The 17,434-nt window shown below is 37.5% G+C and overlaps 1 protein-coding gene across 7 annotated transcripts in view; it reads left to right on the top strand.

Moving 5' to 3' along the window:
- Window positions 1–1,505: 1,505 nt before the first annotated feature.
- ARMC3 (armadillo repeat containing 3) overlaps window positions 1,506–17,434 on the top strand; it is a 91,428-nt gene continuing 75,499 nt past the window's right edge. For all 7 annotated transcript variants that reach the window (XM_073885560.1, XM_073885559.1, XM_073885562.1 and 4 more), the window contains exons 1-2: window positions 1,506–1,584; window positions 5,110–5,158. In XM_073885560.1, the coding sequence (XP_073741661.1) occupies window positions 5,111–5,158 (48 nt within the window). In that variant the 5' untranslated portion in view covers window positions 1,506–1,584; window position 5,110. The remainder of the gene's footprint in view (window positions 1,585–5,109; window positions 5,159–17,434) is intronic.

Here is a 17,434-nt window from a genome sequence, read left to right as displayed (position 1 = left end):
TGATAGCTAGAAGGAAATACAGGTTGAAAGGAGGTTGTTTGTTTGTTTGTTTGTTTGTTTGTTTTATGAGGCAAAGGAGAGACTTCACAGTATTCCTATATTGAAGGGGAAAGGGCTGGAAGAGAGGGAGAGGCTGAAGATATAGGAGTGTATTACTCAAGGTCCAATCAGGAGACAGAAATCGCAAGTCATTTGATAGAAAATTTAATATAAAGAATTCTTAAATATTTATAAAGCTGTTTATCAGGTAATTTAAAAGGTGATATAAGGACATAAAGGGATATGAAAGAAGAAACTGTAAGAAACATCTAACATTCTTAGGGCTGGGGGACCAGCAGAGGCAGTAAGAGATGGAGTTTTAAAAGTGTGAGAGGAATTCAGGAGAGGGAGAAATTTTTTTTTTTTTTTTTGCTAAAGTCCAATCAAAGAGTATTTTATGAAGACAGCATTTGAGCTGGGTGTAATTAAGTAGAAATGAAAGAATATTCCAGGAGTTACACGAGTTGCACATGACCCGGCAAATAGTAGATGCTTAATAAATATTTGTTGAATAGATGAAATTATGAAGGACAGTGAGCAAAATCCAGAGGGTTAAAGTATGGAAAAATTGGGGGAACCCTGCGTTTGACTGGGACTTGTGTTGTGGGAGAATGGTGGGCGGCACAAATAGAATAGGGCTGCGGTAGTTTTGAATACCGGGCTAAGGAGTTCAGACTTTATTTTAGGAAGCCAGCTCAAGTTTGAGTGGGGGAGTGACATGTTCAAAACAATAGTTTCTGGAAGGTTGATCTGTCTCTGGTATGGTGAATAAATAGGAAGGAGAGAGGAACCGAAATCATCAGAAGCCAAAAAGGATGACGTGGGTTGGGGTGACAGTAAGGATTAAAAGAGAGGGAATAGATACGAGACAAAATGAAGAGGGCCGATTGACTTAACCGCTGATTGGAGGGGAGGGTGGAGGACGAAGAAGGGAAATGGAGATCTAGGCCATTGGGAAGAATGGCATAAAGAGGAAAGAAAGGTGTAAAGAGGAGATTTTGAAGGGACAAGATAAGTTCTGTGAGGGCCGACTAGACACCCTAGCGCATGCAAGGTGTCGGCCCTGCAGGTCTGCGGCTTCGTGGAGTCCGGACAGGAACTTGGAAGTCATCTGCGCGATTCTGGCTGAGGCCTGTCTTTGGGAGAAAGCAAGAGCATCTCAGAGTATGTGAACCCAGAGCCGGCCCGCTGGCTAGAAGCTGAGGCTGCACTGCCTGCCGATTTACAGTTTTCACCTGGGCTAGCCTGCATCAACTAGGAAGAGGACGATTCTCACGTCTATACTGCCTTAAAGCACTGGCCTCAGGGAGCGGAGGACGCCCGAGTTCTTCCCCCTCCGACGGCTTTCCCAAGGCGGGACAATGAGCGCCTAGGGCTGCCGAGCGCGAGCTTCCTGGGCGGAGGCGCGCGTTTCCCTGCGCGCGCAGGCGCGGCCCGGTGTCGCCTAGCGACCAAGAACAACAGTGGCCCAGAGGCGCGCGCCGGCCGCGGCGGGTGCAGTTCTCCAGGTCGGAGGAGCCGCTGCTCTGAGGCATCTCCTGGCAGGTAAAGGCAGGCGTGCGGCTGCGCAGCTACTCCCGCGGTTTGGAGAGGCCCAGGGCCGAGGTCCCAGCAGAACTTGGGCAAGGAGAAGGTGCCCCGCGGGTGGGGACATCTGGGGCTACTGAGGGAACACCTTGTAGGGGTTGTCGGTCCCTGCCCTATGCCCGCCGTATTAGACGGGGGTCGGGGTGGGTTTCATGAGCATCCCGGACGCCTTCCATTTAACAGGTGACAAAACTGAGGCCCGGAGAGGGGATCTGAGGATCTAAGATGCCGTTACTTGACTCTCAGCAACTCAAGAAGCGAGTCCCCACTTGTTCTAGCCTTCCTCCTCCCCCTTCAAGTTTTCTCAAGAAAGATCTCCCCATTGGCAAACATTTAAGGTCGCGTAGTGTGAAAGTTCACCAAGAAGTACAAATGATTGATACATTTGTGGGGGAAAAATGTGGCTCCTCTCTAATAACCGAGAAGATGCACATTTAAAGCAGATTTGTTTTCGTACTCAATGCCGTGAAGTTCATGCCTTTTCATCCAGTTATTTTACTTTATCTTAAAGAAGCAGTTGCGGAATGTGGATGAATATTTTATGGCTAAGGATGTTCATTGTAGCCTTATCCGTAATTTCAGGAAATTGGAAACAAATGCTCAACAATAGGGGACTGTCTAGATAAATAGTGGACTTTACAGTATTATTTTAAATGACATGATATCCTGATTCATTGGAGATGATTGGAGCAATATATGGAGACTGAGCTCCCATGAACTTGTCCATTAGTTTAAGAATATAGTAGGAAAATGGTTCCAGGAAGGGAAGTTGAGAATAGGGGCTAGAAATCCAGGTAGGATGGTAAAATCACTATAGAAAACACACAGAAAAGGAACTATATTGAAATAGTGCTGATCTCCCTGAGTTTTTTCCTGAGTGATATATATTTTTTTAATCTGATGTGCCCTTCCTTGTTTTCCAAGTTTTCTGTAATGAAATGTATTACCTCTATAAGTGGACAGTAGACACAGAGCTATACACTTAAATATGATTAAAATGGTAAGTTTTATGGTATGTTTATTTTAGCACAATAAAAAAACATCATTGGGCAGGTGGTAAAAGAGTCAAGGAAAGTAGGTTTGCTTCAAACAGTCAAAGGTATTTATTTTCTTAAGTTGACATCTCTGAAGCTTTAAAGGAAAACACATTTTTAAAGAATAAAATAATATGAGGTAATTTGGTTGTATCATGTTGCTTTTAAGTGAAATGTTGAATTTACAAAGTTAAAAAAAAAAACACCTTAGGGTTATCTTTGAGGCTCATTGCCCCTGGTTCTTTGTCAGTTGTATACTTTCTCCTCCATTAACTATTATGCTCAATTTGGCAATAGAAACACAAACTAAATGCTTCTTACTTCACGGTATTGCCTAGGATCAGCTCCATTGCTATAATCCTGTGTTAAGGATGTTCCAACCTCTGTACTCTTCAATATGCAATTATTCAAAGCCACTATCCTGAAATGGGAAAAATAAGTTTCCGAGTGAAAATCAGATGACCTACAGTAACTTTGTGTAGGTGTAATTCAGTTCCTTCTCAAACGTTATTCATAAGCAGTTCTTAAGTAAATCAAAGGCTGCTGTATCTTGGAATTGGTTGCAAAGAGCTTTGAAATTTCTTTCTCCTAGAGATTAGTCATAGGATAGATTTTCATTTGTTTAGAATAGTTTCTATGCATCTGCTTGGAATATTATAGACACAAAGTCTAGGGTCTGTGCTTTTTAAGTATCTATGAAAGATGTTTGAATTTTGAAAAAAATAATGCCTCTAAAATCTGAAAAGAAAATTGAAAAATGAATGTTAAATGTTTTTTATTAATATTAAATTACGTTTGAAAACAATTTTCTCATTTTGTAAGAATTTCCAGGTGTACAAACTGCTGAATAATTTCAAATGCTTAATTTCAAAACTTTTTATGATGAAAATTGTATTTAATAGAGAATGTGGGTACATTTTAATGTTGAATATATTGGATATAATGTGAGGTAGTGCATCACAGCATAAACTTGCCTAGGCCCTCAAAGATCTTGAAATTTATGTGACCTGAAATTAGGGACCTGGATGTCTGTCAGAAGTCCCTAGGAGTTTCTATGAACATGTGGCTTTTTAAAATATGTGATAAATTCTGGTCAGTGTCTCTAATGCTAGGAGTTGCATTTGTGCCTTGACATACTATCTGAACTAACCCTGATGTAGATTCTCTGCAAGGATTTTCAACTTCCCAGAATTTCTCTGGAAACTATAGTCATTTCCTCAAGACTAGTTTATAGCATTTGAGATTGTGCAAATACCAAGCATAAACTCTCATTGGAGAAAATTCAAGAGATTTCTGGGGTTATTCTAACAGTCACCAACATCTTGGAAAGATCTCTGTACCCAGGTGGAGTTACTCCTCTGTGGTGTATCAACTATGAGTACCAATGCTTTGACATTTTTCCTGCACACGCATTTTTCCTGCACATTTTTCCATACAAAGGCAGGTGGGAAAGGGTCTTGCAAGCAATAACTCCAATTTCCCCAGAATACATCTCTTTAGATTCTCAATTACTTTTTTTTTTAAAGATTTTATTTATTTATTTGAGAGAGAGAATGAGAGAGAGAGCACGAGAGGGAAGAGGGTCAGAGGGAGAAGCAGACTCCCCGCTGAGCAGGGAGCCCAATGTGGGACTCGATCCTGGGACTCCAGGATCATGACCTGAGCCGAAGGCAGTCGCTTAACCAACTGAGCCACCCAGGCGCCCTCTCAATTACTTTTTTAAATGAGCTATGGATTATATTAGAGAAAACTTTTGGTTATCTGGGAAAATGACACAAATGTTAGTTTGGAGTTGGTTATGTCTTGGGTATCATTCATAAAATCATACTCCCAGGAAAAACAGTTAATGATTTTTATAAATATCAAATGCCTATTATGTACCAGACACTGTCGGGTTAGATCAGTGCAGAAAGCAGACAAAATCCATCCCTTTGTGGCAAAACATTCTTGGAGATCTCAAAAGTAACTTGGATTTAGTCTCCCAAGCCCTCCATAAGTGAGCTGTAAGCATGGTAAACTGTTTCCTGTTATGTAAGTAAAAGTTATGTCACTAATGTATTCTCTTTCTTACGAGCTGTAAGCCAGACTAATGCTCAACAATCTTATCAATAAGTTCCTTAAAATTTGAGGATTTGAAAAGGAATGTAGGTAATATATTTGTACGTGTACAATAATTTCTACAAGTACTGCATAGTCTCTTTTTAGGTAAAATCAGAATAAGGAAATGAATCTCCTTCTAAGGGCATAGGTAACTGAGAGATTTGTACATCGTATATACGATGTACAAATGACAATTTTTTTTTTTAAGTGGGCTCTACGCGGGATCTGAACTCACAACCCTGAGATCAAGACCTGAGCTGAGATCAAGAGTCAGATGCTTAATCGACTGACCTGCCCAGGTGCCCCTTTACAAATGACACTTTTAACTATTTATTGCATCTTTTTCCAGAATGGGTAAAAAGATAAAGAAGGAAGCAGAACCTCCTCCTAAGGATGTGGTAAGTTTCTAATTTGAATATTATAGTAGCACATTAACAACCAGTTTTAAAAATAAATTGTTCAAACAGTTTGGCACATACCAGTATATACATGAGTACACAGTGGCAGAAGTCCAAAGTCTGACTAATGATAAGATTAGTTAGAGAAATCTAACATTATATAAACAACATTTACAATGTTGTCATTACATAATTAGCACAATTAGAGAGTAATTATTAGCTTTTCCAGTATGTGGATGGCATGTTTATAAGCCTAGTTAATGAACAAATAGTTTTGGTTTGTTCTTTTAAATATTTTAAATTTATATTTGCCTGTCTGTCATTAATGTTAATCATCCAAGTGAATTTTCAAAATTAACTAGAGTTTATGCTATAGCTACTAGATAGGTATATAAGGCTGTCTGAAGACAACCACTTGGACATCAGGAGTCTTGTATTTTCCAGTTCTATGGAAAGAAAAGTGTGGGTTCATCTTTTTCTATTCCAAATATTTGAGTAATGCATTGCCTACAGCACAAAACCCTGTCTCTCTTTTAAAAGCATGGTTTTATCTTATTTCTTTAGAGTTTATGAACTACCAAAAGATTGTGTTAAAAATAGAAAATGAACTTGGACAGTTTTCAGTTTAGAAACTTATTTTGAAACAGACATTTGGTGTAATTTTCTTCAAATGATATGCAAATTAAAAAAATGCTTAGAGTCAGTCAATAGACTCATAGGATTTTATAGTTTGAAGGAGGTTGAGCTTAGTGCAGTATCTTCCCAACACCACTGGAGCTGTGTGGTTACAAATGTGAGCTGTGTCCCAGCTCTGCCTCTCATGAGCTGTGTTATTTGGCACAGTTGCCAAATGTGGCTGAGTTATTTCAGGTTAAAAAAAAAATCTTCAATGCAAATTGTAATGTCCAATTCATTTTGGTTGTTGTATGAATTAAAATGAAATAAAACACATCAAGTTTTCAGTACCTGGCACACAGTTAACACTGGTAAATAAGACCTATTATTATGAGACTCCTTTAGACTCTGACACACACACACACACACACACACACACACGCACGCACGCACGCACGCACCCTTATGTAACTTCTTATGTATGATCCTTCAGTACAGTTGGGAATAAAGACTGCAGAAACATCTGTCTGCCCAGGTCTAGGAAAGCTTTGCAGAGATAGATGATTATTGTGGTTCATGATGCATTTTCATCATTCTAGTTGCTCTCCCTTTGGACATACTCCTAAAACATTCCAAAATCTCTCTCTTTTTTTTTTTTCCATTGCATTCTAAGTTTGCATTACTACTTTTTATTGCAAAGTAGCATTTTTTAAAAAATTTTATTTTTTTAAAGATTTTATTTATCTATCTATCTATCAGAAGGGGAGAGAGAGAGTGAGCATACAGGTGGACGGAAAGAATCTCAAGCAGACTCCCTGCTAAATGAAGCTCCCAACAGGGACTCCATCCCAGGACCCTGAGATCATGACCTGAGCCTAAATCAAGAGTTGGACACTTAACCGACTGAGCCACCCAGGTGCCCCAAGATTTTATTTTTACGTAATCTCTACACCCAACATGGGGCTCAAGCTCACAACCCCAAGATCAAGAGTTACATGCTCCATGGACTGAGCCAGCCAGATGCTCCACACAATAACGTTATTGACGTCTTATTACCGGAAAGGGGACTAAGGAAGATAGAACTTGCCGACAAAGACTGTCTAATTACAATTGGGATGAAGGGACTACTAAGCAATAGATATATTTGTCTAATACACTTTCTATAATTTTGCAACATCTTGCTTGCATTGTCCTCTGTACTCCAGGCCTCACGGGACACAATCAAGGACTTGAGAAACAGTTTTAATCCTAGTGTTACCAGAAATCTAGCAGTTCACAACAGGCTTAGGGACAGCCAAAGCATGTGTAATGGCCAGTGTCAAAGAAATTACTGCCTATGTTTTCTCCTGGGAGTTGTATGGTTTCAGGTCTCATATTTAGGTCTTTAATCCACTTGAGTTTATTTTTGTGTATGGTGTAAGACAGTGGTCCAGTTTCATTCTTTTTCATGTGGCTGTCCAGTTTTCCCTACACCATTTGTTGAAGAGACCGCCTTTTCCCTGTTCTATATTCTTGCCTCCTCTATTCCGTTCCATTGATCTATGTGTCTTATTTTTGTGCCAGTACCGTACTGTTTTGATGACTACAGCTTTGTAGTACATCTTGAAATGTGGGATTGTTATAACTCCAGCTCTGTTCTTCTTTCTCAAGATTGCTTTGGCTATTTGGGATATTTTGTGGTTCCATACATATTTTAGTATTATTTGTTCTAGTTCTGTGAAAAATGTTGTTGGTATTTTGATAGGGATTGCATCAAGTATCCCTCCATAGATGAATGGATAGAGAAGATGTGGCATTTATATGTGCAATGGAATATTACTCAGCTATAAAAAGAATGTGATCTTGCTGTTTGCAACAATATGGAAGGATCTAGAGGGTATAATGCTAAATGGAGTAAGTCAGACAAAGAAAGACAAATGCCTAATGATTTCAGTCATACATGGAATTTAAGAAAAAACCAAATGAACAAACAAAACAAGAGACAAACAAAAAAAGCATACTTTAAATTCAGAGAACAAACTGGTGGTTGCCAGAGGGGAGGTAGGTGGGCTATGGATGAGATAAAGGGGATTAAAGAGTACACTTATCTTAATGAGAACTGAGAAATGTATAGAATTGTTGAACCATTATATTGTATACCTGAAACTATTTTAACACTGTATGTTAATTATACTTTAAAAAATATAGAGTGAGACCAAAAAAAAAAAAAAACAAAAGGCATGCTACAGTTACCGGTGGTCCTTGACTATTACCTTTCCCCAAGGTCCTTCCATTCTCCCCCTACTCTGACTTTTGGTTAATAAAGCTGATAGATTAGTGTGAAAGTATGTAACCACTTTCTATCTTACAAATTCAAATACTTCAAAACAGTATGCCACAATTTAAACTATCTGAACTTGGAATTTTTTCCAAGGTGTACCTCTTCAAAGTCTACAAAAGTTTTCTTGTACAAATTTTAAAGGAAAACCAAATTTAAAAGATGGATATACAACCGCTTAAGAAAATAAACTTTCCTGTGTCAACTAATAACAACTTCCTTATAGAGTTCCTAAAAACATTATTTCCAAAGATTTGTATTTTTATTAGTCTTTCATCTACTATTTAAAATGGGTTATGGGGACAGAAAGAAGAACGTTCAGTTATATGGTCAAAACAAAAGCTCCCTTTGCTTTTCTTAATTTTCTCATTGTCAAAGCATACATTTAATATATGCCTATATGGTTTATTGACCTCCATTCCTTCTCATGAAAGTGACCACTAGCTAAGAAGATGCTTGGATGTGGGGGAGATATAGCTTGAACGAGCAGTGCAACTATATTCTGCCTCTCCACATCATTTCTTTCTTTTTTTTTTAATATTATGTTATGTTAATCACCATACATTACATCATTAGTTTTTGATGTAGTGTTCCATGATTCATTGTTGCGTATAACACCCAGTGCTCCATGCAGAACGTGCCCTCTTTAATACCCATCACCAGGTTAACCCATCCCCCCACCCTCCTCCCCTCTAGAACCCTCAGTTTGTTTCTCAGAGTCCATAGTCTCTCATGGTTCATCTCCCCCTCTGATTTCCCCCCCGTTCATTCTTCCCCTCCTGTATCATCATCATCATCATCATCATCTTCTTCTTCTTTTTTAACATATAATGTATTATTTGTTTCAGAGGTACAGGTCTGTGATTCAACAGTCTTACACAATTCACAGCACTCACCATAGCACATACCCTCCCCAATGTCTATCATTTCTATGTCTGGCTGAAAGGTTGTTTGTGATGCTTTAAATAAAAAGCAAACTTTCTGTGGAGTGATTGCATAAGAGAGTTACTAGCAAATGACCTTAATAGACAATATTTAATATAAGGCAAGATATTCAGTGACTAAGAATATAGGCTCTGAGTTATACTACCAGAAACTGAATCCTTACTCAATCATCCACCATTTATGATCTGGGGCAAAGTTCCCAACCTCTGTACACTCCAGGGAGGATGAACTGATATCCACTTCGTAACTATTCACAGCAGTGAGGCAAGGTTAGATAAATATAAGATGCTTAGAACCGTGCTTGGCACTAGGTAAGAACTTAGTAAAAGTTGTTATTTTGAATGATGTGGTTGAGGGTGCTCTTCATCACTCTATAAAACTTTAGAATTTTTATGAATTGTCAAAGGAGGCAGGGAGATCAACTGTGGAAGACCAGATGGCCACTGAAGTTCCTGGTGGCCTGGGGTGTGGCTGACATGATTCACGGTCAGGTCTTCAAGTTTATGAGCATGGAATGTTTATTTTCTTAATATTTCAGAGGAAATCGCATTTCAGTGGATAAATCCACAGCATCTAAACTCATAAGGGACTATGGTTCTGGAATCTCAGTAAGTATCAAGTTACCTGAAGATTTATGTTAATGGGTCAGCACCTTCTCTTCGTGGTTCAGTGCATCTGGGGGAGCTGAGCTCCATGAGTATTGAGTCAGAGCAACAGGCACTAGCAGAACCTGCTCCCTCACCTGGGCAACCAAACCCAGTTCCTTGCAGGAGTGGGATGTCTCCAGGGTCTTGTTTCTCCAGGATGCTTTCATCAACCTCAGAATGCAACCCTTGACGCTCTGTCACCTACTGCCAAAACGGACTTATTTCAGAAATGAAGCTTCATGGGAATTTATTTTTCTGTCTTTCGTTCTCATCACAGATAAACAAAATGTAATGACTTAATGAAAATTAGTATAAATTCATAAACATACACAAAACTGTATAAACAATTATCAGCTTGCTTACCTGGCTCTAAACCTTTATTTTAATTCAGGTCATAAAGAAGACTAGAGACCATTTTAGCTGTTTTCATTTTAATTTTTACACTTTTTAGCAGATTTTAACTGATGTCTAGATGTTCTCTACTAAAAGTTTGTACTAGAGTGGTAGTCTGCTTCCTTCTGTTTATCTGTCTCTCTTTTCCTGTGTAATTGGTTCCTTGTGATCTGAGACCACTGACGTAGTAAACACATTCCAATCGACATCAAAAAAGCCTTTTATTTGCCCTTATTGGCACCATAAAAATCACTAAACTGTCATGATTTATATACTTTCACTGAGTTCAACTTTATAATTTTGTATTCTTTCAGAACTGTGCTAATGCAGTAGTCACTAGCCACATGTGGTTATTTAAATTTATAATAATTAAAGTAAAATCAATCAAAATCAACAACTAAAAATTAAATGAAAAATTCAGTTCCTCAGTCACATTACACTCCAAGTGCTCAAATGCCCCACATGGCTTGTGACTACTGTATTGGATGATGAAGAATCAGAACATTTCCATCGTTGAAATTCTACTGGGCAGCACTATTCTAAACAATCTTGTTTCCTTAACAGAGATATAAAGTCTATGGCTTCTCTAATTGACTGAGCTTAAAATTTAAAGTTTAGCCAAAATCCTTCCCCTTTATTTCACTCTTTCTATAAATAACTTTTGTTCATCATTTATTTTGTATAGAGTGTGAAATTATAATTTCACAACCAGCTTGTTGGTGACTGTGAGTTCCTCACAGGAAAGCAGATGGGATATGTAATTACAGCACAGTATTATTTATTTAGTTGTGTGGCATTCTGTTATAGCTATCATTTTTTTCTCAGCACCTTTTTAAATAAAAAATTACTATAATGCTGTAGGCTCTGTAGGAGAAACAAATGTCATGCCAAGTTTCTCCGCTCTCTGCCAAATATTGGTATTTCTCCTCCTTTAACAACTCTTTAGATTGTAACTCTCACAGTTTGAATCTTCCCTTTAAGCTTCTTGTACCCCATATCACCTCTTTCTTAATGATGACCAGAAGACATGGCAAAATACTGAAGTGTTTTCTCAACGATTAAAGAAGGACTAAAGATATTTATGATAGTTTTAGTTTAAATATATTTTCATGTACTCCTTTGACAATTGTAGTAATTGTGTCATGACATATCCTTGTTTTAACATGGCATATTTATTCACATGTTTATAAAGTCAGTTTTAAAGATATTGAAATACCAGAATAGCAAATATTCTAGTTGGGGGAAATAGTCACTTAACAAATAATAATATAATTCAGATAGCAATAAGATCAATGAGGAAAAATAAAGTAGGTTGTAAGGATGGAGAGTGATCAGGCTACTTTAAATAAAATCCATGTCAGGGCAAGCTTTCCCAGTGGGTCACATTTAAGAAAGACAAATGGAATGAGGAATTATGCTATGCAAATATCTGGAGAGAGCACCCCAGCCAGAGAATAATAACTAAGGCTTACTTAGTGTGTGTGAGGAATGCCAAGAAAGTTGGTATGGCTGGAAATTAAAAAGCAAGGGAATAGGAGGTAGGTGCCAAAAGTAGTGGGATGGTGGTGATTATGTAGGGCCTTTTCAGCTATATTTTTTTTCTAATGTGCAAAAGGGGAATCCAGTGGAAGGTTATAAGTAGAGGATTAGCAACATCTCATTTATATTTAAAACAAAACGCATAAGATCACTCTAGCTACAATGTGAAAGAAAAGTGAAAACTGGAAAACCAATTTGGAGGCTATTACAGAGGAGCCATAAACTATGCAGCTAGGCCCAGATGGTAACTATGGAGAAGGCAAGAAGTGGCCATAATGGGGATCCACGTTGAGGGTAGAGTTGACGGGATTTGCTGATGGATTGCACGTGGGGTGTGAGAAGAAGAGGAGTTGCGAGATGTTTCAAAGTTTTTGGCTTGAACAACTGAGTAAATGATGGTAAACATACTGAAGAAGACACATACACTAAAGAAACAATGTATTAAGTGCTATTATAGGGAAGTTCAGAGGAATATAGCTGTGAAAAAAAAAAGCAAAATAAAACAACCCCTCCAAACAACAAGAAAAAACAAAGATTTTCAATACCCAAACTACCATGAATAAAAAGCAATAAAAAATTTATCCAGAAAGCTGGAGGCCTGATAATTAAAGTAAGCCCTAAGCTTCTACAGTTTCAAGTATTGTTTATTATTTTAATTCTCTAGAAATGAAATAAAAATGTCAAGAAGTGATAGGTGACATGTGATCACTGATGATGGTCTTAGAACTATTTTGGTGAACCTGATGAGGATGAAAGTCAGTTTAGGGGCGCCTGGGTGGCTCAGTTGTTAAGTGTCTGCCTTCGGCTCGGGTCATGATCCCAGGGTCCTGGGATCGAGTGCTGCATCAGACTCCTTGATCAGGGGGAAGCCTGCTTCTCCCTCTTTCACTCCCCTTGGTTGTATTCCTTCTCTCGCTGTGTCTCTCTCTGTCAAATAAATAAATAAAATCTTTAAAAAAAAAGTCAGTTTAGAGATGTTCAGCAGGAAGTATGAGAGGGAGAAAATGGAGAAAAATCAATAGTTCATAAAATTTTTGACTGAAAGGGAAGGAGAGATAGGATAGCATCTGGAAGGTGATTAACATCTAGGGAAAGATTATTTTTGTTTTAAAATAAGAGAGTTTTGAGAAGCCAGAGTTTAGAGAAGCTAAGGTGGCTGGAATTTGCAGGGCTGCCTGAGAGGAGGGAAATACATAGAAAAATAGCTCCAGAAATTTTGTTAATAGTCCCCTTGATTCTTTGAAGTCTAAGCTGCACAGGGTGAAACTCATACTCATGACAAAGAACAGGCACGAACAACTCTCAGGGAGATGTAAGCTGCATAATTTTTAGACTCATACAGGTCTGGAAGACATTCTGGTTTTGATCCAAAAGATTGGAGAGATCTTATTGAACATCTGGGGTATTAAATAGAGCCCCCAGCAAGGTCATGCCTTAGTAGTAGTATGGCTAATCCAGCCCTAGAGCAAAGGCTTCCCCAGACCTGCTGTAATAAGGCTTTAAAGCGGGCCTTAAATAGATCAAGCTGAACCATAAATAAAACAACTGTCTAGCAGAACAAAATTCAACATCCTTTAAGAGAAACCCCCCCAAAAGAATCCAGACACTCACCAACATAATTTTCACAATGTTTAGTTGCCAATAAAAATTATTATATATGCAAAGAAATATGTGACCCATAATCAGAAGAAAACTCAGTTGATAAGCCAATTGAGGAGATAAAATTGGATACTAAGGGGCGCCTGGGTGGCTCAGTTGGTTAAGCGACTGCCTTCGGCTCAGGTCATGATCTGGAGTCCCGGGATCGAGTCCCACATCGGGCTCCCTGCTCAGCGGGGAGTCTGCTTCTCCCTCTGACCCTCTTCCCTCTCGTGCTATCTCTCATTCTCTCTCAAATAAATAAATAAAATCTTTAAAAAAAAAAAATTGGATACTAAAAAGAAGACAGGAAAAAAGGAACCAGGGGCCAAATCAGAAAAAGAGAAAACAACTAAGAGGATGGTCCATTAAAACCCAATCATATCCATAACTATATTAAATGTAAATGATTTAATACTCCAATTAAAAGAAGTGAGAGACTGTCAAACTGAATAAAAAAAACAAGATCCAAACTATAAGCTGTCTACAAGAAATCTCCTTTCAATATAAAGATATGGCTAGGTTAAAAGTAAAAATATGGAAAAAGATACACTGAAATAATCATAAGAAAGATGGAGTGCCTATATTAATACTAGATGAATTATATTACAGGGCAAGTAATATTACCAGAGAAAAAGAGATACATATCTTCTTAATGAAAAGGTTCATTTGTAAGAGGAAAAATGGTCCTCAATGTTGTTCACCTAATAACACTTGTTTAAAATACATGGAGAGGGGCACCTGGGTGGCTCAGTCGTTAAGCGTCTGCCTTCAGCTCAGGTCATGATCCCAGGGTCCTGGGATCGAGCCCCGCATCAGGCTCCCTGCTCGGCAGGAAGCCTGCTTCTCCCTCTCCCACTCCCCTTGCTTGTGTTCCCTCTCTCGCTGTCTCTCTCTCTGTCAAATAAATAAATAAAATCTTTAAAAAAAATACATGGAGAAAAAAGATATCATTTGCCATTAGCATCAAAAATAATGAAATATTTAGAGATAAGTTTAACAAAATAAATGCAATGCTTATATGCTGAAAACTATAAAACATTGCTGAGACAAAGAAGACAAATAAGTGAAGAGGTATCTATTGTTGGATACAGATACATTGCTGGTGGGAACACAAGATAGTAAAACTACTTTGGAAAAAAAAATATTTTTTTGTAAAGTTAAACATTCACTACCAGAGCAAGCCAGAAATTCTACTCCTAGGTATTTACTCAAGAGAAATGAAAGCACATATCTACAAGAAGACTTATATGAAAATGCTCATTGCAGCTTTATTCATAATGGTCCCAAATGGAAACAACCCAAAGGTCCATCAGCTAATTGAATGGATAAACAAATTGTGTTGTATTCATACAATGAGATATCACTCATCAGTAAAAAGGAATGAATCACTGATACATGGAACAATCTGAATGAATCTCATAAGCATTCTGCCAAATGAAAGGAGCCATACATAAAGGGTACTGATGTAATAATTTCGTATTAAACAAAGTTAATCTATAGTGAAAGGAGGCAGATCAGTGGTTGCCTAGAGTGATTATGGGAAAGGGAATCAACTGCAGAGAGGTGGGAGCAAATATTTTGGGGTAATGGAAAGTTCCACATATCATTGGCTATACATACATATACATTTATTAAAACTCATCATAGGTGCATTTTACTGAATCTAAATTGGCCCTCTGTAAAGTGGACTCAAACTAAGTAATGGGAATAATTTAATTGTTAGGAGGAAGGTGACTACTCAAGAGAAAAAAGGGATGATTAATAGTATGACATAATGGGGAATATGTATGTTCTATGGGAGTGGGGGACTTGGTTATCTTGTTTAATGCGCTCTTCTCAGTATAATGCACTTAATAGGAGTTGAATGAGTGTTTATTGAATGAATGAGTGAATTAAAGATGAATGGGTTAAAAATCCAAAGCACACATTAGATATTGGGCTGAGATAGTAGAAGAAACATTTTCTTTAATATAATAGAAGAGTATGTGCAGAGGCTCTTGTGAATATGTGAGGCTCTTGTGAATTTGTTGATCATGAATTTACAGTAATACTAATTTTCCCTGTAGTTTAACATTCTCTTAGAATGCTCGGATGCTTGAGCACAAATATAAAGAAAGAAATTTCTAGTGTCTGTTCATGGTTTGGGTATTTTAAATTGATTTGATGAGGGGCGCCTGGGTGGCTTAGTTGGTTAAGCAGCTGCCTTCGGCTCAGGTCATGATCCCAGGGTCCTGGGATCGAGCCCCACATCGGGCTCCTTCCTCCGCGGAGAGCCTGCTTCTCTCTCTAATTCTGCCTGCTGCTCTGCCTACTTATGTTCTCTCTCTCTCTCTGTCAAATAAATAAATAAAATCTTTAAAAAAATAAATTGATTTGATGAGAAGACAGAAGGACACAAAGGTTTATTTAGGGTTTGGCAGACGTGTTATTAAGATAATAGATCATGAAATCTAAGCAGGATAAGAAGTAAAGTGAAGAAACGAGAGAGCTGAAGTGGAAATAGAGGGAGTGAATGGGGTGGGGACCCCAATGAGGAGGAGGAGAAGGAATAGCTGTAGCAGGAGTAGCTGAACAGTGAAGCTTTATCTTCCACCATTTGCTTGATGGCTACCAAGAAATCCTCAAAGACTGAACATTGTGGGCGCTACAGGAAACCTCTCTGTGAGGAAGCAAAGAAAAATTGATGGAGTATCAAGCATGATGGCAGAAGACAAAACTGAGAGATAGATGGACGTATTGAGTCAGAGTCAGTAGAAGGGACATAAGAGAATTTTTAAAGTGATGAGAAGGCTTCTGTTTCTGGCTAGGATGCAGTAATAGTAATATAGAGCAATAGAGCATTTCTTCCACTGCAACAACCATGAAAAGCAGATTGACTTAAAAATATAATCTAAGAGCTATAGAAAGGCAAATTAAAAAAACTGAAAATACCAAGGATTGGTGAGGATGTGGGACAACTGGAACTCTTATTTATAACTAGTGGGAATATAAATTGATAAAACTGTTCAACAGTATCCGTGAAAGGTAAATACGTATCTAGCCTATGACTCATCAAATCCATGCCTCGGTATGTGCCCAAGGGAAATGAAGACACATATCCACAAAAAGACATGTGCAAGAATAGTCATTGCAGCTTTGTTCATGATTGCCTCCAACTGAAAGAATCCAAACATTCATACAACAGAATAATATACAGCTATAGAAAGTATGACTTAGTACAAAAATGTGAATGAATCTCAGAGATGTGCTGTGCTAAACAAGGCAGAGGTAAAAGTCATGTTCTATGATTCTCTTTATATATAAATTATATATATATATTTGATATGTTATAGAATATATATTATATAAATATACATATATATTCTCTATATAAAGTTTAAGAACAGGAAAAACTAATTTATGATTTTAAAAGTCATGTAACGATGATCTTTCTGGGGATTTTTTGGAGGGGGAAGGAGCGTCAGGCGGTGATAGAAATGTTCTATATCTTAGATCTGAATTTGTATTCTGTAAGATCAAGTGGAAGAAATATGCACCAATATACAAAAAACAGAGTAGATTTTGCTTTTTAACTCAATCTGACAATCTTAATTAATGAAATCTACTGGCCCTATAGATGTTTATTTTGGCCATTGATAGATTTGATTTTATTCCTATCATTTTATTTTAAGTTTAAGGTTTATTTTAAGTTTAAGATGTTTCTTTGCTATATTTTCATGTTGTGTCTCTTTTGTACTTTCTTCCCTTTTTCTAAATTGAGCAACTTTCATTTGTTACCCTTTCCTTTTGATAATTTGGAACTTCTACTACTTATCTGTAGTCTATTAAACACATATTTAAGCCTGCTTTTTATATCAATGTAAAAAATAAGTTATAACTGGGCAATAATCTCGTTCTGTTTACCAAAACAATCCTGTTTCCTTTACATGAGCTTTGTTGAAAAATTTCTAGAATTTTAATTCCAAGTCATTTTTAATTTTTTTCTCATAATGTGTCATTTTTACTTCAGAAATCCTTAAGAATTACATTGTGATTCACAACATCACTATCATTCAGCTTAACTATATATTTTATTGTATTTATTGATCTACTACTATTGTTTTTATATTTTGTCTTCCTCAGTTTGGGCTGGAGCATTTGCCAAGTAATTTCTTTAAATATATAGTTAATATACTTGTT

The sequence above is a fragment of the Callorhinus ursinus genome, unplaced genomic scaffold, assembly GCF_003265705.2.
Source record: "Callorhinus ursinus isolate GAN/ISIS: 27379988/994484 unplaced genomic scaffold, GSC_fseal_2.0 scaffold63, whole genome shotgun sequence".
Taxonomy (NCBI): Eukaryota; Metazoa; Chordata; class Mammalia; order Carnivora; family Otariidae; genus Callorhinus; species Callorhinus ursinus.
This window is presented reverse-complemented; position numbering and strand designations above follow the sequence as displayed.